At 32.4% G+C, this 24,669-nt stretch overlaps 4 protein-coding genes across 7 annotated transcripts; 3 read left to right on the top strand and 1 right to left on the bottom strand.

Moving 5' to 3' along the window:
• Positions 1 to 1,525: 1,525 nt before the first annotated feature.
• On the bottom strand, positions 1,526 to 5,058 carry LOC114376750 (SH3 domain-containing protein 2-like). The gene is made up of 10 exons (XM_028335005.1): positions 4,792 to 5,058; positions 3,897 to 4,019; positions 3,726 to 3,795; positions 3,498 to 3,649; positions 3,012 to 3,113; positions 2,643 to 2,843; positions 2,462 to 2,524; positions 2,177 to 2,329; positions 1,993 to 2,067; positions 1,526 to 1,810 (listed from the first exon to the last, which is right to left on the bottom strand). Exons 1-10 carry the CDS (start codon positions 4,849 to 4,851, stop codon positions 1,694 to 1,696), a joined length of 1,116 nt encoding a protein of 371 aa, XP_028190806.1. The 5' UTR covers positions 4,852 to 5,058; the 3' UTR covers positions 1,526 to 1,693.
• A 1,503-nt stretch (positions 5,059 to 6,561) lies between these two features.
• LOC114376747 (subtilisin-like protease SBT3.9) lies at positions 6,562 to 12,803 on the top strand. Its single transcript, XM_028335002.1, has 11 exons — positions 6,562 to 6,783; positions 6,937 to 7,031; positions 7,295 to 7,392; positions 8,389 to 8,544; positions 8,634 to 8,745; positions 8,974 to 9,517; positions 10,277 to 10,374; positions 10,467 to 10,706; positions 11,066 to 11,180; positions 11,273 to 11,507; positions 12,166 to 12,803. The coding sequence occupies exons 1-11, from the start codon at positions 6,697 to 6,699 to the stop codon at positions 12,732 to 12,734; spliced, it is 2,349 nt and encodes a 782-aa protein (XP_028190803.1). The 5' UTR covers positions 6,562 to 6,696; the 3' UTR covers positions 12,735 to 12,803.
• Positions 12,804 to 14,828: 2,025 nt separating this feature from the next.
• LOC114374160 (GATA transcription factor 7-like) lies at positions 14,829 to 16,739 on the top strand. Of its 2 annotated transcripts, XM_028331766.1 has the most exons (3): positions 14,829 to 14,978; positions 15,099 to 15,439; positions 15,787 to 16,739. In XM_028331766.1, exons 2-3 carry the CDS (start codon positions 15,110 to 15,112, stop codon positions 16,354 to 16,356), a joined length of 900 nt encoding a protein of 299 aa, XP_028187567.1. In that variant the 5' UTR covers positions 14,829 to 14,978; positions 15,099 to 15,109; the 3' UTR covers positions 16,357 to 16,739. The 2 variants fall into 2 exon arrangements, with proteins under 2 accessions (XP_028187567.1, XP_028187568.1); XM_028331767.1 differs by lacking the exon at positions 14,829 to 14,978 and having other exon boundaries at positions 14,985 to 15,439.
• Positions 16,740 to 19,809: 3,070 nt separating this feature from the next.
• On the top strand, positions 19,810 to 23,198 carry LOC114374998. 3 transcript variants are annotated; one of them, XR_003658676.1, is made up of 6 exons: positions 19,810 to 20,142; positions 20,724 to 20,893; positions 21,353 to 21,419; positions 22,235 to 22,343; positions 22,608 to 22,674; positions 22,801 to 23,165. XR_003658676.1 is itself a non-coding variant. In XM_028332731.1 (5 exons), exons 1-4 carry the CDS (start codon positions 19,908 to 19,910, stop codon positions 22,668 to 22,670), a joined length of 561 nt encoding a protein of 186 aa, XP_028188532.1. In that variant the 5' UTR covers positions 19,813 to 19,907; the 3' UTR covers positions 22,671 to 22,674; positions 22,801 to 23,165. The 3 variants fall into 3 exon arrangements, 2 of the variants coding, with proteins under 2 accessions (XP_028188532.1, XP_028188531.1); XM_028332731.1 differs by lacking the exon at positions 22,235 to 22,343 and having other exon boundaries at positions 19,813 to 20,142; positions 22,582 to 22,674; XM_028332730.1 differs by lacking the exon at positions 22,235 to 22,343 and having other exon boundaries at positions 19,817 to 20,142; positions 22,801 to 23,198.
• The last annotated feature ends 1,471 nt before the right edge of the window (positions 23,199 to 24,669 follow it).

Below are 24,669 nucleotides of genomic sequence, written 5' to 3'. Positions count from 1 at the left end.
AAAGAGTCTCCTTAGCAGAACAAGCAAAATCAGCTAGCTTATCTGCACAATAATTCCGTTCCATCCCACAAATTGCATATGAACCAGTCTTCTTCCTGAAACACACCCAAGTTTGTTGCCCTTTATAGCAGTCGAGTTAGTGCTTTTGCTATAACGACGTTAAATCCCATTGGAAACTAATTCTTTTCTTATTTAAATTGATTGAAAGGTTCCTTTAAACACTAGATAGTGATTAATATATATCAAAATTGTGTGATTAATGAAAGGAAGTGTGACACTAATAATTATTTTTATTAAACTCTGACTTTGAACATACACTTTTTTTTGTATGATTTAATGGGTTAAATACATTTTTAGTATGTAATGTATCGACCTTTTAAAATCAAAGACGTAAACATTTGCCTAAAATCATGTTTTTTAATTCAACATATTTTTTTGATAATTTAACTTCAGTCCAAACATGCATGGATTCATGTCCAATCATCCAAAATCACATTACAATACTCCTACCAACCAACTGATTTTAGGTAAATGTTCATATATTTAGGATAAAACAATTGATTGAGTTAAAATAATTTTAAGTAACTTTTTAATCTAAAAATTGATGGAGTTAAAAATAATTTTAAGTAGCTTTTTAATTGGATAAAAAAATAGAGTTTTACTACTAAATTTTAAAATTAAAAAATCCAAATATCAATAATTTAACTTGGAAATTAATTTTCCCTTTATCATACGGATGTAATTCATCCGTCAGATGTACTATGAGTCATGCGGATGTGTAAAATTAATGGCTCAAACAAGAATTGAACTTGTGACTTTGAGGTTATCAGCACAACGCTCTAAGTCTAACCAACTAAACTCATGAGGCAATTACATTATAAAATAAATAATATTAATATTGCTATACATAACACTAAAATTTATAATGTATATTTAATGCGCATGTAAATTTAAATAATAAATTGTGACAATTAATTTTAATATAAATCATACGAATTATTTAATTCATATAGTTTTTATAAATAAAAAATATTTACTATTACAAAATTTAATATATATTAAATCTTATAATAGTAAAAAAAATTTAATGCACAAATGATAATTTAACATATTAATAATTAAAAAAATAAAACTTTAAAGAATTAAAGAAAAACAAAAAACTAATACGAATGAAGTTCATTCGTATGGTTTATACGGATGCTTCATCCGTATAAAACATACGGATCAAGTTCATCCCTATTATTTATATATGGATCAACTTGCGGATCAACTTCATTCGTATAATTCATACGGATCAAGTTAATCCGTATGTGAAAAATTGCTTACGGATCATCACTCAACTAGAAAAAGTAACTTAAAAAGAAATAACGAGCCAGGGATATTTTGGACATTAATCAAAAATGCTGGGTGCACCTAACAACACCGTTTTCTTCATCATCAGTTTTGCAAACGATCACCCAAATACACATTAGTTGGTTAAAGTCGCATAAACAAACTATGAAGGAAACAAGTTGAGATTGTTGGGTGGAATAAAATAAAAATGGATAACAAAAAATTCATTTATAAATTCTACAAGATGATCACAAAAGGAAAAGTTGGCATCTATATCTCAAATCAATTTGTTTTACAAAATCAAAACATACATACAAAATTCGCAGGTTAAGAAACCAACCCAACAGGAAAATCTTAAAAGTTAAAACACTTCAGCCACCTTGCTCGCAAGAACCCGCTCCCTCCGTTCAATGTAACTAAACGGAAACCAACCTGCCCTGCCTTTGCATTCACCCTCGGCCCATCCGCTGTTTGTCACCTGTTAAAACCGTAAGCACCATAATAATGGCAAAGGAAAATCAGATCAACTTGGAAAACAAGGATTTTATGTTAGCATTGCATGATAATGGTATAAATGCATTCTACTTGGTTATTCCCGTGTCAGTTTTGAAATGGTTCATCGTAAAATATAGTTATATTCAGATGCAGAAAACTATTAACCTTTCGAACAACAACGTAATCACCAACTGATAGATTTAGCTCCACTTCAGATACAGCAGAATATGGAAATAAAACCTGAAAGAAGAGCAGAAGTTACAAAAGAAGAAAGCAGTAACCTGCTTTCAATATTTATTATCTGCAAGTGTTCCCGTGTACAAGAAAGTAGAAACAATCTCATGCTAACCTCTCCTAAGAAGTAACCCATGCTATCTGTTGATCCATTGTGTGCCTGAGAAGCAAAGACACCATTCACTTCTTCATATGACGGAGGTGGTGGCATGCTGTTATCCAGACTAGGAGTAGTGGGGGTTTCAATTCGTTGTCGCTCTGATGTCACCTATCATTAAATATACATATAGCACGAAATCATATGCTTATAACAAAAGAAAATTACCTATCTGCCAAATGGTATATTTGGCTTCTGCATGGATAATAAATGGTAAAATGACCACGTGATATGAATACTTACCTCTCCCTCAAGCTGATCAAGTATTTGTAGGACTATTTGATGATAGGAACGCTCTGCTTCAACCTTCATAAGTAGAAACAAAATGTGGTATTAATTAGAAGTTATGATTCGTTATTACTCTGAAGAACCAAGGTTTCATTAAATTGAAGAATTGCAGAATCATAAGGGCAAACTGCAATACCATAGCTATAAGACGCTGAAGAGTTAACCTCTGTTGCTGTGCTTCAACAGCAGCCAAAGCTGCAGCTGCTTCCTTCCCCAGTATGGTCATGTTTGTCTTCAGATCCTGCAGCTTAGCTTCAGCTGCTTCTAATTTCATAGCATTCTCTCCATTGGGTGGCATTTCTCTTACTTTTGCCTGGCGTTTAGAAACTTCAATAGCCTGTCTAGGTTCAAAAGACAGAGTAATTACACCACAAAATAGTAAAATAAAATCATTAATGAAACATGCACTGAAACACAGAAGACAGACTACAAAAAGCAGGTGACAAATGAAAAAGGATGTCCAACAAGTTTTGAAAAGTTAAATGAAAGATAAATACTCGAATACCTGGGCTTCCGCTTCCTGTCGCATTCTGTCATAACGTTGAGCAAGATGCCTAGCATCCTCCAATGGAGCTCCCACCACCATTGCCCTTAATGGCTCTGCAACCTAATCGGCATTGACCATGACTTCAATCACATAGTTATTAGGCTAAGATGGCAACACACACTAGGTAAATCAATAATATGAGCCACCAGTATAGATAGCGTGAGATTGATGAACTCAGTATACGAGCATGGCTATTAAATTCTATTCACGATTGAACTTGAATATGGCCTCCATATTCCTTTTTCATTAGATTAAATGTACTTAAATATCTGTAAATCTCATTCATATCCAGTAAACCAGTTCAGTTAGGGGGAAATCCCCATCATTACTTCTGTGAAGTCAGATTTGAACCTTATAATCTTGCAATTGCAAGTACTGCTCAATGAACTCATACATAAACACTCCACACATAAGCATACTTACATATCAACATGTATATACTACCTGTGTCCCAAGAGCTTTTAGTAAGTTTCCACGCTCCTTCTCAATTTGAGCATGGGCTTGCGCAAAACTTAGTGCAGCTCTCGACAGTGTATTACCACTGGTACATGTATTTTCTGCACCATATTTCCTGCTGTCTTCTGACAACTTTGTTCCTGTTAAATAAGATATAGAGGAGTTCAATAATAGTGTTTTCTGCAACAAAGTTATATAGAAGCTTCATAACCTTACCTATTTCCACTTGCTTGGACCCGGTAACAATATAACCTTCTACACCTCGAACAATATCCCTTTGATAATGCTGAAACCACAATTGGAGCTATTATCAGCTTAGGGGAGAAGGGATAAATCGACATGAACTATAAATGAAAAAAAAGAATTGAAATCAAAGAACCAAGTCACCTTCCCCGCACGTGTCGATATATAAAGTTTCTCAAGTCTCTGGTGTAGCTGGAGCTCCACTCCATCAGTAACCACATTATCTGAACCTCCATAACCGCCACCCCCAAACTGCTTCAGAACAGCCTAAATAGCAACAATTCTGAATTTTCATTAGCACCTCGATGATTGAGAAAGGAACTAATCAAATCGAAGGAACATTTGAGAAACAGGAACCAAAAAAAAAAAAAAAAAAGAAATGAACGAAAGCTTAATCATCACAATTAATTAAGGAAAGACATAACCTACATGCAATTCCAAAGGATAAGTGGTTTTGGTTTTGTCCTCCAATCATACTTGGAGTTTCACCTCAGTAACCTATGTTGACCTTTAATAGAAACCTTTATTATGCAAATTACAGTTACAAAACTACAATTCTGATTGGAGAAACACCAAAAACACCAACGAAACTGCATCTAAGTTTTGTCCATTAATGAAATGGAAACACAGACATGCGCACGGCTCGGTGATTTTGAATTCAGCTACTATTATTGATTAGATATTAAATTTAAGCTTAATCACCGAAACACAGACATGCGCATCTCGGTGATTTTGAATTCAGCTACCGAGCTCAACGCGTAAGCAAGATAAGACACCGATTTAAAACTCAACTTTGATCTACAGTTTTCATTTATTGATTTTCGCAATGCAAGTATGAAATTCGATTAGATCTAATACTCTGCGGTATCATATTCACGAGAACAACAATTACTACAAGGTTATAACCACACTGCTCGGAGTTAGACGAAAATTGCATCGGAAAATAGCAACGAAGGGTACCAAATGTAAAGAAAACCGTGAGAAGGTGTAATGATTTAGAGAGAACAAAGAAGAAATGGAAGGATCTGCGGTAACGAACCTGTTGCTGGCGAGCGACCTGTTCTCGAAGCTTGGAGGCTTGCTTTCTGATAGCATCCATTCAATTCAATTTTGGTTCAGTGAAGAAAGGAGCGAATAAATTGAATCTAATAGTTTCAGTTGTTCAGTCCCAGAGCACTGCCATCAAAAGCTTCTTCAAAACGATAACCATTCATTCATTGGGCTTTGGATCCTTCCTCGAGAAACTTGTCTTTTTTCAAAAAAAATTATTTTTTTTAAAATAATAATAAAGACAGTTACAATGCAATTATCACTCTTCTAAAGCACCAAACCAAGGTGTTATATGGATGTACACCCGGCAAGAGGAATTAGATGAAAAATAAAGGGATGGGAAATGAGGTGAGTACAATTTTTTTTTTTTTTGTTGGAAGTGAGTATTATTATTCTTTTTTTAACCTTCGGTTAATTAGAAGAAAAAGACTTGACTAATTCAGAGCTGGAAGTCATTAAAGTCTGGTTAAGGATTATTTTCATCAATAATCAAACTAAAATTTCTACACATTAACCATTTGTATTTATAGGTTGTAAAGTGAAAAAAATAAAAAAATTTATTAATGATTTTATTGATAATAGTCATATTTCATTTTAAATAACTATCGTTTTTCTTTTTTTATGATATGAATTTAATTCCCCAGCTGAAAATGTTTGTCTAACAACTCAAACCAGATGCGTAGCAAATTAAATTTAAATTTTAAATCATATTCTGTAAAATTAGATTAAAAGTTTTTGTTTCTTTGTAATAGAACTAACAAGTGTTTAGTGAAATTAATGGTTAAAATTAGAAATTTCTTTTAATTTCTATATACATGAATAATGAAACAGGGGACCACATCCTTAAGCTAAAAAGTCGTGGCAAATTTGTCAAAATAACTTGGTTACTGTGAAGCATGGTCATGCTAGGCTTAATTGACTTGGGCTTGGATACAGTTTATGACCATTGTAACTTGTATGGACGTTGATGTTTTTGTGTTGGCAACTTCAACTTCTCCATCATGAAGTCTGATACTACATTCTTACAACTTCTGATAACATTGCAGACTTTGTCTTTGGTAGTGCAATGGGTGTGAAAAAGATATATATGTAGGTTCTGTTATTCTGTCTAATCACCAATGATTCATCATGATTAGCATGGGCGAACTCTTCATTTGCTTCAAATGCATCAATCCTCATGAACTTTTCCTATAATGGTAGTGATTGCTTTGTAGTTTGGACAATTAGAAGCCATATGACTAAATAATTGGCACCTGAAACACTTTCATAATTTAGGATTGGTCTCTTTGGTGGGCTTATGTGGTGTTGTATTTGATGGGCTACATTGTTGGGTTTGCATCTTTTTTTATATCCATAGGAATCCAACACAAAATACCAAGAGATTCATAAAACTCTCATCCACCTTATTCAATCAGATAAGCAAGCTAGAAAAGTGTCCTGCTTCCTCATTGGAATCACATTTTTGCATATCATAAACGATAAATAATACTACAAGTATAAGGAGTTGACATCACCATCAATTGTCCCAATATGAGTCAACGCTATAGGACATGCTTTGGAAGGTAAAGTGCTAAACTAATAAAAGTTCATTTTCATGGTCCTCAATAGGTACAAAGATTCCAAGATCAATGATGGAGCCTAAAAGCTGAGACTGAGCCCACCAGAGTAAATGCTGGCAGTGGTGGTGGAGCAGGTACTTAGTGGGTTTCTTTGACACCTACTACTAACAGTATCTAACACACTTTCTATCCAAAATGAAATGAAAATCTACTAAGCCAAACTATCACTCAAACAGTGGTATCTCACACACTATCCAAAATCTACAAAGCCAAAACTATCACTTAAAACAGTGATATTTTTGGATTCTCATTCTTGGTTTTGCTTGCGCTCCCCCATGGCTCTTGCTTGGAATTTAGTCATCACTTTGATACTACTTCTTCTGCAACAATCTTGTTTCCTTGTCACCTTTGCCTCAAGCAATGTAAACTATGCTCCTCCTCTTTTCTACTAGCCATATTTTGATTTTTTTTTCCCCCTTAATAGCATCTTCAAATGGCTATAAGGGGTTATTTTATTTTTTTACCTCTTCCATCCTTATTTGGTTCTCTTTGTTGTTATTCCCGGTTTCTTGTAGGTTCATATTGTGTATATGGGTGACAGAATGAGCCAGAGTGAGCAACAGTTAGTTGAAGACTCTCACCTTGACATACTATTACGTATTCTCGGAAGGTTTCCCCTCTAATTCATTGTTCTTATTCAGTGTATATGTTTCTGTTTCTCTGAAGTTTCAATTTGAGTTTATAAATGTGGTGTGTACTTGGGAGTGTGTCAGGGAAACAAAAGTGTTAAACATGTTCATAATTTTTAACATGAGAATACTTGCATATTGTTTTCTGGAAAATAATTGAAAACAAATGGCGTTTGAATTAATATTTTCAGTTTAAATATAAAATTGAGAATCTGAAATGCTCTTCTTTTTCTTTCTTTAACAGCAAAGTTGCTGCTAGGAGGTCCATCCTGTATAGCTATAAGCATGGCTTTTCTGGATTCGCTGCAGTTTTAAGTCAGCCTCAAGCTAAGCTCATTGCAGGTATTTATTTCACAGTTGTTTCAATGGAAAAGCATATTGCTAAATACTTTCTGTGCAAATAAATAAATAGGATTAAAATGAAATTGAAATTTTTGAAGATTAATATGAAAAGTTGAATATTATGATTTTATTTTTCTTTGCTATCACTCTGTTTATTCTCTGTTTGCATTCTATCTTTCTTGTTTCCACTTCCATACATTTCAAAAAATGGAGTGTACACTCAATATTTTCCTCTTATTATGCCGTCATTAAGTTAGATAAACAACCGTTGACAATTGATAAATTTGATTCAATTTTAGAAAATTTATTTATGGCATCTATGTACCCGTACGATTACCTTTATCTATGAGAGACATCTTAATTAGAACATTACGATTATCCTCTAAAAAGGAAACTTTGTTAGAAGAGATCTAAACCTTTTTATATGAAATTAATGACTGAGTTTCATTAAGAAATGGTGAAAGTGGCCCCCAGAAGCATGACACACAGACCTTTAAATAGTTAGACATCCAACAACCAACCAATTAGCTATAGCACCAGCCAATAACTAGTCATGGATTATTCCAACATGCTGTATTTTTTAGATGAAAATATCCTTGCAAAGTGAAAGCTGATTTAAAGAAAAGTCATGATGGTGTGCAGGATGTGGCAGCATCAACTCTGACAAATACATAAACTATAATCTCTCTTATTAGCAAAATGTCAAAGTTATGGTGGTAAATAGTGTACTTTGTGAAGCAATATACAGAAGTTGTGGTAGTGAGTCAAAATGGTTGCATAAAGAACTCGTATATGATGTGGGAATCTTTATGCTATTGTGAGTTCAGCAAAACTATAACCATGAAATAAATTTCAAAGAAAAACATGAAAATCTGTAATTCGGATTATTTGATTGCATCATTATATATTGGCGTGAGAACTCTAACATATCTCAATCAGAGCTCTGCCAAGTAGTAGTAATAATTTTCTCTCCTTATCTGCATTTTGTACATGCAGATTTCCCAGGGGTTGTCCGTGTGATTCCTAATAAAATTCTTAGTCTTCACACAACAAGAAGTTGGGACTTCTTGCACGTAAAGCAAGATATAGTAACCGGTGCTCTTTCTAGGGGTCAATCTGGAAGAGGCACCATCATCGGCATCATGGACACTGGTTAGTATGGAATTGCTGTGTATGCATTTGCCTGATAATAAAATCATAAAATGGGCTTGTGATTACATAATTGATTCTTTGCTCTGTAGGTATTTGGCCTGAGTCAGAGAGCTTTAGAGATGAGCACATGGACAATCCTCCTCTACATTGGCGTGGTATATGCCAGGAAGGTGAAAGCTTTGACCACTCCCATTGCAACAGGTTGATTATAATAAGTTTATTTCTAGTCATTTAGATTTTGAGTAAATAGTTCTGACTGTTGTTTAATCACAAATTGTCATCTATAATAAGTTTGTTAACTGTTATAATAATCAGTCTAAAACTTTTTAGGCTGATGGTGCATAGAAATTAAACTCTTAATTTTCTTCTTTGAACATTTTGGTCAAAAAATGTAGCCTTAGATGATGGTATCTTTTGATATGATGGCAGTAAAATTATTGGTGCACGTTGGTATATTAAAGGATATGAAGCTGAAATTGGCAAACTAAATACAAGTGATGGGGTAGAGTACTTATCTCCTAGAGATGCATCAGGCCATGGCACTCACACTTCATCTACTGCAGCCGGCGTTGCAGTAGAAAATGCAAGCTTTATGGGACTAGCTAAAGGATTGGCAAGAGGTGGTGCTCCATCAGCTTGGTTAGCCATCTACAAGATTTGTTGGTCTACTGGAGGATGCAGCTCTGCTGACATTCTTGCGGCATTTGATGACGCGATATTTGATGGGGTTGACATTCTTTCAGCATCTCTTGGCTCTGATCCTCCACTTCCTACTTATGTTGAGGACGCACTAGCCATTGGTTCTTTCCATGCTGTAGCCAAAGGAATTTCTGTGGTATGCTCTGGTGGCAATTCTGGTCCATATCCCCAAACTGTCATAAACACTGCTCCTTGGCTTGTTACCGTTGCTGCCAGTACCATTGATAGAGAATTTTCATCTAGGATTATCTTGGGAAACAATCAAACTCTACAGGTACTTCATCAATTCATCTTTGTTGTGCTTGCTGTGATGTTTCACTTTCACCACAAAATTCTTCAAACACTTAATAAATGTTAAGCTGTTATTATTGTTATTATGATTCGAACAAGGACCAAGAAGTTATTTAGTGATTGAGATGAGCGTAGCTTAGGATTTTCTGATGAAAGTTATGGATCTTCATTTCTTTATGAATATAGCTTGGCATTTCAAGCATGAAACAACATTACATCCATTTCGATATGCCTGCAAGTCTTTAGTTCAAGTAAATCACCACTTTGATCCTAATAAGATTGTAAGCGTTGATTACTTTAATCACTTTAATCATGGACTTCATAATAAAACTTTCACCTTAGTCTCTGACTTTGTAAAATGTTACAAAATATCATTCACTTAATTCCTTTCCACTATACTTTGACTTAAGTGACCGACGCTTGTAATTAAAGCAATTAAAGGGAAGGTTTATTATCTTATTATGATTCTGTAAGTAAAGCTTGTTAGACTGAAGGATGTTCTTTTCAGATTTCAAGGTGATATAACTTAATTTATCGGAAAACTAAAAACACTAACCAAAATAGTTGCAATTAAAAACAAATTTTTTATGTACTATGTACAGCTTCACCTGCTTTGAAGCACCTAAATTTAAACATTTAACTGAGCAAACAGACACAAATTATGTGTTAATACTAGTTTGCATACATGCAAGATTAACCGTTTGCAGTGCAGACACAACTATATTTTATTTCCCTCATATAGGGTCAGAGTTTATATACAGGGAAAGATTTGAGCAAGTTTTATCCTATTGTGTTTGGAGAAGACATAGCAGCTTCAGATTCTGATGAAGAAAGTGCAAGGTAAATTTCCTTAATAACTTCCTGTTAGCTTCATATCCCTGTGAAGCCGGGAGTGTGACTGTGAAAGTGCATATTTATTGTTTTCTGATCAGGAGCTGCAATTCTGGGAGCCTGAATTCAACCTTAGCAAAAGGAAAAGCAATTCTGTGTTTCCAGTCTCGGTCACAGAGGTCAGCCACAGTTGCTATAAGAACAGTAACAGAAGCTGGAGGCGCTGGTCTCATATTTGCTCAGTTTCCAACTAAAGATGTTGATACATCGTGGAGTAAACCCTGTGTCCAAGTTGACTTTATTACGGGAACAACTATTCTATCATACATGGAAGCAACTAGGTGAGTACTATGCAAGAGCAACATCTATTCTTTATGCACAAGTCTGTCAAATGTAAGAAAGTAATAGTCACATTGTTATTATTAGAGATTCCACATTGACTAGTGATATAGTCAAAATTATGTATATAAGTGTGGACAATTCTTACCTCATAAGATTGAGTTGAGTCTAAACTCAAATTCTAAAATATTGTTAGAGTCTATATCCTAGTGGTTGTAAGAATTAAAAAGAAGATGTATGAGTATATTGGTTTAAGAAAGCATAATATTGTTGATTGCACTAGAGTCTTTTTATTACATAACAATAACATGGTCTTGGGAACATGGACCAAATTATCTTGTGATGGATGCATGTGTTGTAGGAATCCTGTAATAAAGTTTAGCAAGACAAAAACAGTTGTGGGGCGACAGTTATCACCTGAAGTGGCATTCTTCTCGTCGCGGGGACCAAGTTCTCTGTCTCCTTCGGTGTTGAAGGTTCTGATAATTCATTCCTTCATCAAGGCAATAGTTTTTATCTTAACGAAAATGTAAAGCTTTTATGTTTATGATCGATGAATGTGGCGCAGCCTGACATTGCTGCTCCTGGGGTTAATATTCTGGCGGCTTGGTCACCTGCTTCCTCTGCCCGTTTGGTATCTGATGCTGAAAATGAAGATGAGACAGAGTTACATCCCCTTAACTTCAACATTGAATCAGGAACTTCCATGGCATGCCCCCACATAACTGGTATTGTTGCACTTATAAAGACTATCCATCCAACTTGGAGCCCGGCAGCAATTAAGTCTGCCCTTGTCACAACAGGTAAATATCCACTAATCTTTTATTTCTTCTGTCTCTAATTATAAAATATAATTGAGTAACTTATGTTTATTAATTAAATTAATTGTTATCATTAAATTTATTTATAATTATAATATTTTTCAAATTTATTATTAATTGTATTGGAAATCTTTTCATGTTCTCTAATCTCCACTAGAAAGAAAGAGATAACTTAAAATATTTCAGTCAAAAAAGAATTAATGTATGAGAAAAACAAACTCTTATAATAAAGGACAAAAAAAAGTTATTAACTATATTTTATAAATAACAACAGGAGAGTATTTCACAAAGGATATAGATTAAAGACAAAATAAAATTTTTTTAACCGTTTTTACTATTGTTTTCTTATCCTTAATAGAGTTTTATCTCTTCGTAACAAAAATAGTGTTTTATCTCAAAATTAAATGTCAACTTTAAACATAAATGGACCTTTAATCAAAGATTAATTATTAAATCATGTCATAAATATTTAACATTAAAAATATGTAGAAATTAATTGAGATCATGCACACTTAATGATCCTGAACAACAATTTTTCCATCAACGGACATGTTTATCCTCACACACACACTAATCACTTGTCCCTTCTCGAAGTTATGGAAGGCACTAATTTGAGCAATTTCTTTTGGTTTTGATGTAGCTTCTCTGAAAAATGAATACAAGGAATATATTTGGGCCGAGGGAGCACCACATAAACAAGCTGACCCATTTGACTACGGTGGTGGTCATGTTGATCCTAACAAAGTCACAGATCCTGGTCTTGTATATGACATGAAAAACTCAGACTACATTCGTTTCCTCTGTTCTATGGGCTACAACAACACCGCCATAAGCATATTGACAGGGTTTCCTACCAAATGCCATAAATCACACAAGTTCCTCTTAAACATGAACCTGCCTTCTATTACCATTCCAGAGCTAAAGCAACCCCTCACGGTATCAAGAACAGTCACTAATGTTGGTCCAGTTAAATCAAACTACACTGCTCGTGTTGTTGCTCCAATTGGAATATCAGTTATAGTTGAGCCATCAACCTTAGCATTTAGTTCCAAAAGAAAGAAAATGAAATTCAAGGTAACTTTTTCTTCCAAGCTACGAGTTCAAAGCAGATTCTCATTTGGATACCTGTTATGGGAAGATGGGTTGCATGAAGTCAGAATACCCTTGGCAGTTCGCTCTGCAGTACATGAATTTTGTGGACAAATATAATATCATGATCATTATTACCACTGTCACAAAATGATAAGAATAATGTACTAATATGATGGTTCGGTCTCATTCTTGCCTCCCATCATACCCAATGCCCTCACATTTTGAAAATGACATGCCATTTCATATTTAATAATTGCATTCTGTGTCATAATTTGTGTTAAACTTCTTGACATAATTTATGCGAAAATCCAAATTCCTTTTTTAACATCAATTTTGTCATTAACACTTGTTAAGAAAATTTTGAGACAATGCATAGATGGATAAGCATATGAGACCCAATATTTGACCAAGATTTTAAAGAATATAATTAATTTATTTTTTTTTTAAAAAAGAATAGATGGCTTTTGAAAGGTCTTACTAATTAGTGTATTTAGGATATTGATTAAAAAACTAATAAAATAAAATATTTATTATGCAAATAATAAGAAATAAAAAAATATGAATAATATAATTTTTCATCTCCCACTAAATTTTTTTTTACTTTAAATATTTTTACTTTAAATATTTTGACTTTTAGGACAATGGTTAACATTTGTCATTTTTTAGTATACCATTTGTATCTCTAATCAACAACTCATTTATTTTTACTATACATTACTATCACTATATATTAAATAAGGGTGATATTGGAAAAAAAAATATTGATTTTATAAAATGACATATATTTTTGGAATGACTTTTTTAAAATGTTATATAATCTGAAGCAGAAGAATTACTATTAATTAAAAACATTAATGTTATAAGGAAATACTAACTTTCTTTGTTTAGAAAAATGGCAAATGTCACAATTTACAAGAATGTGAAGGGTGGGATAAGTAACACAATGTTGTTTAAATAATTTTAAGGTAAGTTATGTGAATATTATTAATATGCCGTAACATTAAGATACATTATGAATAAAAAATTAAAAAATCAAACTACAAAAATGTTATCTAAATAATTTTTTTAAAACTCCAAAAGGAAAATTAAAATAGAATAAAATTTTCTAAATGGGTGAAAAATAATAGTTTGTGACTATAAAATGATTTTTTTATTCTTTCTCTATTTAATATCAATATATGAAATGAAAATATTTTTTAATTTATTTAAAAATTAATTTTTATTTGTTAAATATATATAATTAATTTAAATTTAAATTTAAAGGATTGAAAATTTGAAAATATGAAAAGTCAAGAAAACATATGCATGAGAAAAATGAAAAGTTAAAAAAAGAAAGTGAAATAAAATAATATATGAAATATTTTATAAAGCTGAAAAAATATCATGTGATAATTTTAATGGAAGAAATTATATATATATATATATATATATATATATATATATTTAAATAATACATACGATGATTTCTAGTTAATTAATAATGTAAATATTTGTACTCGCATTGTATTCAAGTTAAACTTATAATACTATTATTAATTTAATTGATCTAATTTACACAAATACTTTTGGTCCCAACATTGTCATGATTGGAGAATTAGAAAAGAAAACAAAATAGCGGGAGAAATAATCCAAAATTTGGCACATCACGAGGCGTGATTAACGCGGCCAAGCAAAGCTTTGCTAATCTCCATTTGTGTTTTTGTTTGCGTTTTCCCTTTAGTATTGATTTTTTCCCTCAAAATTCAACGTTGAAAAGTTGTATTTAGTGCACTATGCGCAACCCAGACGGTTTCTTCTTTCCCGGTTACTTCATTATGGAATTCAGGTATCTATTTTTTCGAAAACTGTTAGCGCCAGAGAGTGAGTTATTTCATCATTTTAATTTTTAATCACACACTTAGTCAAACACGGACGTTCATCTCCTGCAACACAACTTTGATTATAATAATAGTCAAAACCGGCATGTGACCTTAACATTTTTGTTTGTAACGTAAAATTGGACCGGGCCAGCCAGTTTCTCGAGATAAGAATTGCAGCATAGTTTTTGACTTTACAAAGCCATCATAGATATCCTTCATTCCAAAAACAAACAAATAAATAACCAAAGTTTAAGGCATCAATAATAGTCAAGCCCCACCACCTGACCAAATGTCACGCCCTTAGTGCATGACCCTCGAGGAAAATTTAGTACTCCCATATTTAAAACGAAAATGCTATACTGACTTGTAAGAAACCAAAAACTATAGAGAGATAAAAGATAACACCAATACCTCAACTCAAACGCTTGTTTCGCCTAACCAAAGGAAACTCCACTGCGGTTTCCCTTTCTTCTCTGTCTTCACTACTCTCTTTTCTCAATAGGTAAAAATTCCATTAAATCTCCAATAACGTTTGTGTTTCCGAGAAAGGAAAAAAAAACATTAAATTAGAACCGCGTAAAATAATATTCTGTCGTGACAATAATAGATTTGAGTTCTGTAGGAACAAGAAAAATGGAAGTTGCGGCGGCGAAAGCGCTGAAACCAAGCTTGCGGACAGAGTTTATTTTCCCTCAAGCAATTTACGACGAGATTTTATGTTTTAACGCGAACAACGTTGTTGCCGATGAAGATTTCTCCATGGACGACTTACTTGACTTTTCCAACGGGGAATTCCAAGTTGGAAAAGACTTCGATGATTACGAGGAAGAGGAAGACGAGGAAAAAAACAGCACCTCCGGTTCCTTGCAGTCGCAGGACAGAGCCGAAGACGACAACAATTCTAATTCCACCGCTGGAGGCGGCGGCCACGACTATGTTTTCGCCGGCGAGTTGTCAGTTCCGGTGAGTTTTCAATTCTTTCATAAAAAAATACTGCAATTAATTTTACGCTTAAATACATTTTTTCCATATAATTTAGTATTTTTTTTATTTTTCTCCTTATATTCCTAACTGTTTTCTTTTTCATCCGTGTTTTAGATGAAAAAAAGACATTTTTCAAAATATTGTTCTACTGTTATCTAAAAATATTTCATGAAAAAAAACAAAACACACATTTTATAATGATTAAAAAAATTAGAAGAATGAAAATGATAAAAATACTAAATTATAGATACTAAAAATATATTTAAACATTAATTTTAATTCATGGTTTTGTGAAGAAAAAACAACAAAATAATTAATTTTTGCAGGCAGATGATGTGGCAGACTTGGAATGGGTTTCTCACTTTGTGGATGATTCTCTCCCGGAGTTATCTATATTGTACCCCATTCATTGTTCCAAGAAAACAAGAGTATGGGCCGAACCGGAATCCAGATTGAGCCCGGCCCAAACCGTTTCAAAAGTCCCGAGAAAGTCGAGAACTGAAAAGCCTAGAAAGCCCAACACTCGTGTCTGGTCCTCTTTTACGGTGTTTGCTGGCTCCGTTGGGTTCGGCGAGTTGGTGACTAAGAAGCAGAAGAAAAAGGTTGAGGCCCAAAGCGGTGGGGCCCAGTCTCTGCGACGTTGTAGCCACTGCCAGGTGCAGAAAACACCGCAATGGAGGATCGGTCCACTAGGGCCCAAAACACTTTGCAACGCTTGCGGGGTTCGATTCAAGTCTGGTCGGCTTTTTCCAGAGTATAGACCGGCCTGTAGCCCGACCTTTTGTGGCCACATTCACTCTAACAACCATCGTAGAGTGTTGGAGATGAGATGGAAAAAACAGATAGCAGAATCCGTTACTGGTTCAGACCGGAAACAATTGATCCCAAATTATTAAATTTTGTTAGACAAAATTTACAATGGAGTAGAGTGCTAGTATTATTTTTTCGTTAGAATTAAAGTTTTACCTCTTATATGCATATAAAAGTTTGCATTATTGAGATAAAATTTTAATTCTAACTAGGCTATCCAAGGAAACTATGTTTAAGTAGTTTTTTTAGAGTCCAATAGGCTATAGATTAGGAATAGGTCAACGAACCGGTCTGAGCCGGTTTGATATTTGTACCACGGTTAGTGAGTAGTGATTTAAATTAGTGCTAGTGAGCTAGGGAGGAACTAAGTGGTAGTAATGGACATTAGGAAGGCATTGATTGCATGTATCCCATTTTCCTAGATCAATTGAGTATAATAAAATCGAGAAAGAGAAAATTTAATTACTTATGAGGACATCTTTGTTGGCCACATATATATATATATATTCAAGTTGGGTTGATATTTTATTTGCCTCTCTTTCAAGCTTGATTGAATTATTCAGCGGTGTGCGTGTGAGATTCTTTGAGTGTGTGCATTTATGTGTAAGAGGGAGAGGTGGGGCTGAGAGGGATTGAAGCATTAAAGTTTTAGTGGCCTTTATTTGAGACCATGGATACTGTGCTACCGCCAAATCGATTGGTCAACTAGGATGAGGTGGACTACTATTATTAACTTATTGTTATCTCTGTCCTTCAATATTATACTGATTCATTTGTTTTATTATAGTTATGGTATAAGAAAGAAAAATTATATTATAATTATTTTTTTACATATATTTTGTATAATATTAATAGTAAATTATAAAATTTATAAATAAATTAATAATAATATTAAGTTAATTTTTAAAAAAATTATTAAGTATTTTATTTCTTTTATTTGTTTATATGTGTTAAAATAGTCTGAGAAAATAATTATTTTGCAATAAAATAAATAATTATATAGTAGTTATAAATTCTTAATTGCTAACCAGTGGTTTTTTCTTTTTTAAGATAACCATCAGTTATGGCAATTCATTTACAGTTAAAGATCAAATATTATATACAAGTAAAAATACCGTCAAAAACATAATTACAAGTATAAAAACTTGATACTTTAGCTAATGAATAAATAATATGATTTGTTTGTCTCTTTATAAAAAATAAATTTTTATTAAAATTTATACATGAATACATTAAAAAATGATGAAAATATTTGTAATTTTGCCCATTTCAACAAAAAAATTCTTAACTAATGATGTAAAGACATTAGTAAGTTGCTAAAAAAATTATAAAAAAGTATAATTTAAAAAAAAAGGATTTAATATGTGATATTACATGTATTAATAATTTATTTATTTTATTATAATTTTTCTTAAAATAATAAAAAAAATTGTTAATTTATTTTTATCTTAGTAAATAATGCATTTTTATATAAAAATAATTGATAAAGTAGATAATATGGATAGAGTTTTTTTTAAATAAAATAGACGAACTTTGTAAAAAGAAAAATCCTACAAAAAGATCGAGTAATAATACTTTACCTTTGTGTTTGTGGCTACATGCATCAATGATGAGTCATCTCCATGTTTAATGGTTAGGAGACATGACTTATACTTCACGGAAAATGGTATTTTTCTTTCTTTTGAACATTTTTCTTTTACAGCTTCTTTTGAAGATAAATTTTTTTATTTTTGATTTTAGTTAAGGACATTAATTTAATAATTAAAAGATTTTTTTTGTTGAAAATTATGTTCGAGATATATTAGAAATCATAAATAAAGTCACAGTACTATTTGTTAATAAAAAGTTTACTCTTTTCTTTCTTAATCAGTGTTCTTAAATATTGATTAGCATTTTACTTTATTTATTTTATAATTTAATATAATAGCAACTATTTTTAATCATATTCGTATCTTTAATTAATTCTTAAACATTGTATATATTTTTCATAAATAGACAAGAAATAAATTCTTAGTATGTCTGTAATAATTTTCAGTTTTCACTCATCTAATCATCTTTTATTTGATATCCTCTAACTATGAGTTTCTCTATATAAGCAAGTCCCTAACCAAGTTGCAACGAAATTAACATCGCATAACCAAGACTTACGCAAACCATCCCTTTAAGTTTTTCAAAGTGTCTTAAATCTACAAACCTCAAAAAACACTTGAAATTCACAAAGATAGCGAGCCCTTACCAAAAAAGTCACATATGCACTTATTGTGGTTGATGAATGGTTGATGGGCCAGGCGCACTAGTATTTTTGTTGAAGCCGAAGGGAGTGACATCATTTAAAGACGTGTTTAACAAAATTAACTTAAAAGTTAACTGAAATTTATAAACAATAAGTTATAAGTTAAAAAACTAAATATTTAAAAGTTATCTGATTGAGATAAAGTTATTTTATGATTTTTTTTATGTATATATATATTAGAATAACTATCTTACAATCACAGTGTTTTTAATTATCATTCTTTAACCGGATGACCTATTTACTTCTATTGATTCTTTTTTTTTTTACATTTTATATAAAATCTCATTATCCAAACATAATGGTTTGTTTGTTTCAAAGTGAAAAGAATGATTGTGAGTGAAAGAAAAATACCACAAAATCTATTCATTCCATGGTTTGGAAGCTCTGAACAGGAGGAAGGAAGAGAAAATTATTGGGAAATAATTTAAATTTATAATTTCAATTCTCTAGCATATTATTTAGATTTAAAAAAGAATATTATTTTATTTTTATGATGCTCTTTTTATTTAAAGATGTATTATATAAATTAGATATTTATTTTCTCTTTTAAAATTATGATGTTAGGTTTATATATAAAAGTTATTTAGATAAAAAAAAATATTTAATCTCAATAGGATATCACCACCCTAGATAAGAGAGAAGGGTTATATCGAGAGAAAGTTTATAAGTCTATTTAACTTATCCTAAAATGTTGAGTAGATAGTAGATTAGAGATGGATATCTAAATCACATTAAATAAAGGTTGAAGTTTTGGATATAAGGACGAGTGTTTGAACTTAGTTAAATAAATTTGTAATATTTTTTATTTCATTTGTGGTGTTGTCTCTTGTTTTTTATTATGTAATTTTTGAATAATAAAAATATAAGTGTGTTTTTTCAATAAATATTTAATCTTACACAATTTTCTTTTTCTCCAATTTTGGACAGAAAAAATAACAAATTTATATTTAAAAAATTAAAAATTTATTATAATTAAGAAAAAGAATATACTGATTTATTTCTTATTAAAAGAACCAGAGTTACTACATAAATAAATGATAGGAACAAAAAACCCCACACTCGTAATCACTAATCAGTCAATTTAAATAAAAAGAGTAGTTTACCATGATTGAATAATAATCGGAGAGAGAGAGAGAGATTAGCCAGTTTTGCGTTTGGACCTGTGATCAGATCCAAAATGAACAAAATCAAGCCCAACCCAAAACGCATGGTCGTGTGTCGTTCATCCATTGCTGCGTTTTGTGGTGAATTGTCGTCTTTCCCCGGCCCTATGTATTTCCATTAGAGAGAAAATAGAGATCAAGCGCAGACATGGGAACTTAACAAAGGAAGAAACGCGAATTGATGATGGAGGTCACCAAAGACGAAGCTGCAACCCCAGGAGCAGGAGGTGCTCAACCTCGCAATCCAAATCCAAATCCAAATCCAACTCCAAATCCAAACCCTAACCCTAACCCTCCTCACACCACCAGAGGATCTAAAGGAAAATCGTGTAAGGGATGCACCTACTACTCATCGCTTCATAAAGCCAAGTCCAAAAACCCCACATGCGTTGGTTTCTCCAGAACACTCCAGCAAGGTATCTCTCCCTCTATTTGTTTTACTATTCATATCTTTGATGAATCTTGAAAACTTGTATATTGGTAAAAGCAGAAAATGCGTGAAATGGAATTTTGTGGGTCAAAGTTTTTAAACCTTGTTATTATTGAACAAAATATTGTATTCTGCGCAATGAAAATTTATCAATTAATTCCGAGCTATGTTGATATCCATTTAGCGGGCCTGTACTGGAATAGTTGTTGATTTTTGCGGAGCACCTATCCTTTTACCTTGTAGTTTGATTCAGAGCAACGTATTTAAGATGACATTGCATTTCTTGTTTTGACTTGAGCCTGCAGCTGGATTCTAATTTGCTTATGTTGAGTGTTAGCTTGTACTCCAAATCATTAGGAAATTGAGTATGAGAGGAAGTTACATTCACCGCCATCCTTGCTGCTGAGCAAGGTTTTAAAAAAATTAATTTCTGATAAAAAAATATAGTTTAATGTTTCTTTTGGATAGGTTCTATATTCTATCCTTTGCTTTACTTATGAGTTATGAGAGTTTAATCTTTATTTCATTAGAAGCCTTTGATATCAATGTTCTTATACATATAACCAGTACCCCCCTTTGTTGTCGGAGAATCTGAGTTGGAAGCTTCCAAAGAGGGCCGCAGCCTTACCAATTTCAAGTATGCATGTGTTGGATACTCTGTCTACTTAGACAACAAAGATTCTTCAGCTGACTCGCAGGATAAAACAGCAAAATTGCCCTTTTGCGTTGGTCTTGAGGTTTTATATCTTGACCTCCTTTTCCTTGTAGTTTATGTATTTTTTTTTTTAACTAGGTTTATCTTGTTCCATGGGTTTCTTCAAAGTTAGTGCTTATTTTGTGTAATCTAGAGTGTCATATATCATGCGGTGAGCAAAATCTATTACGGGGGTCAAATAATAAACTTGTGAAGTCATGAAAGATAAAAGAGAACTGCTAGACTCTAGCACACTCTTTGATGCTTGGTAAAATTTATGTGGAGCTCACTTGTTGAATGGGTCTCATTTATTGTTTAGGGGCTCTCACATGATTTCCACACAATAGTAAGAGTCAACAAGATTGTTGCTAGCAACCTAGCATTCCTCATGATAAAATAAAATTAAAAAATGGAGAGTGGGGATGAGCTGGTGCATCAGTGATCACTTAAAATGTAAATGAAAGCGTGGTGTTAGTTATGACACTGTTAATGCATGTTTCAGGTGGTCTTAGAGGAGAAAGCTTCAAATTCACATGCAGGCCATGTTCCTGCTACTCATAAAACTGAAGGTATTGAAATTCTTGGTTTTTATTTTTATTTACAGTTCTAGGTTATTTCTTTCTTTTTCAATCATGCCTCATTTAGTTGGAAAAAGAATAATAGTAAAAAAGCCTCAGCATATTTGGATAATTATCTGGTATCTTGGAGATGGTCATTTTGTGTTCCTTCTTTGTATCAATGATAACTTTCCCAAAAGGTAAAAAATGTTACGCTGGAAATTCATATGCAAAGTCATAGAAGCAGACAAGCAGTAGGACATCTCATCTGTCGTGTGCTTTTCTAACATTCTCTCAAAGTTGTTCTTTATTGTGCTAAACAGCTTAGATATATTTATTACCAAGTGTTAGGATAAGAAACTCAAATACTGAAGTGTATTTTAGAAGGAACAAGAGACTAGAGGGGAAATTAGGCCCATGGGCCTGTCTAACATGTTAGTCTGGCAGTTATTAGTGGCAGTTGGGTAATAAGGGAAAAACTGCTCTGTATTCAGATTTTGGGAATTCACAGTTGGGAGAGAAGCTGAGATTTTTGAAATTCTAGCTATTATCCAATAAAAAAATTGTTTTTTCTTCTCTCACTTGCCTGTGTATTGAACCATATTTTTATTAATGGTGGACTGCTTTATCACCAACATAGCTAGAAATCCTCAAGTTTCTTTAAAACAAAATGAAAAATGAAAAATGGGGCTTTTTTAATTTGAGCATCATTTAGTTTTGTCAACCTTAAAGAATTTCTTTTAATTTAAGATATTATTCATCAGTTAGTAGTTCTGTATCAAACACTTTAAAAAACAGTTGATTTTGAAGCAATTTCCTCTGCCTAGTGCCTACTATATCGGTGGACTTTTCTACACTTGTAATGGGGCAATTGATAGATAATGGTGAATGTAACACATGGAACTCTCAACACAATCCTATTTACAATTGTACAAGGTGACTCGTTCTTCTAGACTAGTATTCTTCCTGTATGCCAGAAAAAAATTGTCATTGTTTTACTATATAATTCTTTCATTCTGCATGAATTTCTACACCAAAAAATCATTTCATATTAAACATGATTTTATATCTGGTTTTCTGAATAATTATTTTATCAGTTAAGATTCCTAAATTTTGGGGTTATTTTTCTTCTTCTTTTGTTTGTACTTTTTCTTACTGTACCTTTTCATTTCGGGCTTTCTGGTCTTATTTGTCTTGAAGATGAACATGCTGCTCCTCAACCTAGAAGATATATACCTCCAAATCATACGACAGAGTTCTTGAACAGGCAAGTTGAAGTTTTCAGCATGGTCAAGTTAACTCTTGTAGTGCGCATGTGCTTTCTAGCTACACGAATGCTAGGAATGTAGTATTAACTTACTACTTCTAACATCTGAAGATTCTAAATATGCAGGTTTCAAAGAAATGCAGGCCTGGTGGCATCTGGTGTTGCCAAAAACTTGAACAGAGTGGGTAACTATGTGAAAGATCTCCTAAATGACATTCTAAACTAATTCTACAATGCACCTTGCATGGGTGGTACATTCATGCTCCCTTATGTTGATTTTTCATTTCAATCCTCACCCCCTAATGTGCAAGGCGCATTATAGAACTACTCCGACATTCTATTTAGGCGAACGACGGTGACAACTGTAGTTCGTGTACGAAATAAATTCAATTTTACACATTGGCCATTTTCCTTACCTTAGGTCAATTTATTATTTAGGTTACTGGCGGTTTTATAAATAAATTTTACACATTGGTCATTTTCCTTTCGTTTCTGAACTTCGTTAAAATGAGTTTTTTGTCCAAGTTGGGTTAATGCGTATATATAGTTTTTAGATTTCTTATTGCTAAAAGTGTGATTTTTTTTGTTTGTTCTGTAACTTCTTTGTGGGCTTCCAATGTGGACCCCAAATTTATGTACTGGTTCGGCCGTATAGCCCTTTGTTGTCCACTAAACTACCTTTATGCTGCGTGCCTTTGCTATCTGTTTGGCATGTCATACTGGGCTCGTTTTTTTCTTTTATTTTTGAGAATCTAATATTTAACATCTAAGTTGGTGCTTAGAATCTTAGATATCAATGAAACTACTTGGCCATCTATTGTAATAGGGGCTTACAAATGATCGAAATTAAGATGTTTATAAGGATTGCAGAATGTTAAGCTCAAGAGAATTCTAGATGTAGATGCAGTAATTGAAGGAAACCAAATTTCCATTCTTATGAAGGCAGTGACCTTTGATTTTCTATCATTTTAAGAACTAAGGGGTGGATTCGATTAGGATTTCAATAAGGTTCTTGTAATTCTGAATGTTTTCCAAAAATCTATGTTGTTCTTTCATATTTTTTAATTTCTTACTGAATAGATATATTGAAATTGAAACTAGAAAATCTAGGTTATAAAAGTCTTCTAAAAAAAATTGTAAGTTGTAACATTCTTGCGTAGTCTTTTAAATTCTACATGATTTTTTTATATTAAAATTATCTTTTAAAATCTCAATTCAATATACCTCTTAAATTAATTTAATAACATTAAATGAGAAAAAAGAGAGGAACAACGCCTCTTTTTTGTGCTACCTTCAACAGAAATAAAGAACATTTATGTGCTTTGTAGCCCCACTTCTTTTTTGGGACCACTAGCGCATGAATTGATAATTACTTGGAAATATTTCTCATTTTTAAACCTAAACTAACAAAATAACTCTGTCCTGCGAGACGCTCGTTTGGAATGATATTTAAGATGTATGCCATTGTTCAAAACCATTACTATTAACAAAAGAAAAGGGTTACAAATAGTAGTTTCTATTTTCTGCGAATCGAAATGGACGACGCATCACGTATACAATCATACACACACTAATCAACCTTGTGGGGTTATTAACTGGATTTTGATCGCGGGACAAGCTTTCTTGAAGAATGCCGACAGATTCTAATTATTATGTAATTAGAAGTATTCTTTTTATAAGTGTAACATTTAATTTCAATTAAAAATTTCTATTTATTGATTTGCGTGAAAAATTATTTTAATATTAGATTTGAGGTTGATCACATTAAAGACAAAAATGATATATTGAGTTTTTGAAGAATTCTTAATCTTTTAAAGAACTAAAATAATAATTGAGGTGAATAATTATTAACTGTTCGTATAAAAAAATCTACTCTTCCAGTTAGTAGGTTATTATTATAAAATTAACAAATAAACATATCATTCATAATAATTTGTGTTTGAGAATGTAAATGTATAACCTATTTTTCTCATAATATTTTGGTTTATTAGTTTT

The sequence above is a fragment of the Glycine soja genome, chromosome 11, assembly GCF_004193775.1.
Source record: "Glycine soja cultivar W05 chromosome 11, ASM419377v2, whole genome shotgun sequence".
Classification (NCBI taxonomy): Eukaryota; Viridiplantae; Streptophyta; class Magnoliopsida; order Fabales; family Fabaceae; genus Glycine; species Glycine soja.
This window is presented reverse-complemented; position numbering and strand designations above follow the sequence as displayed.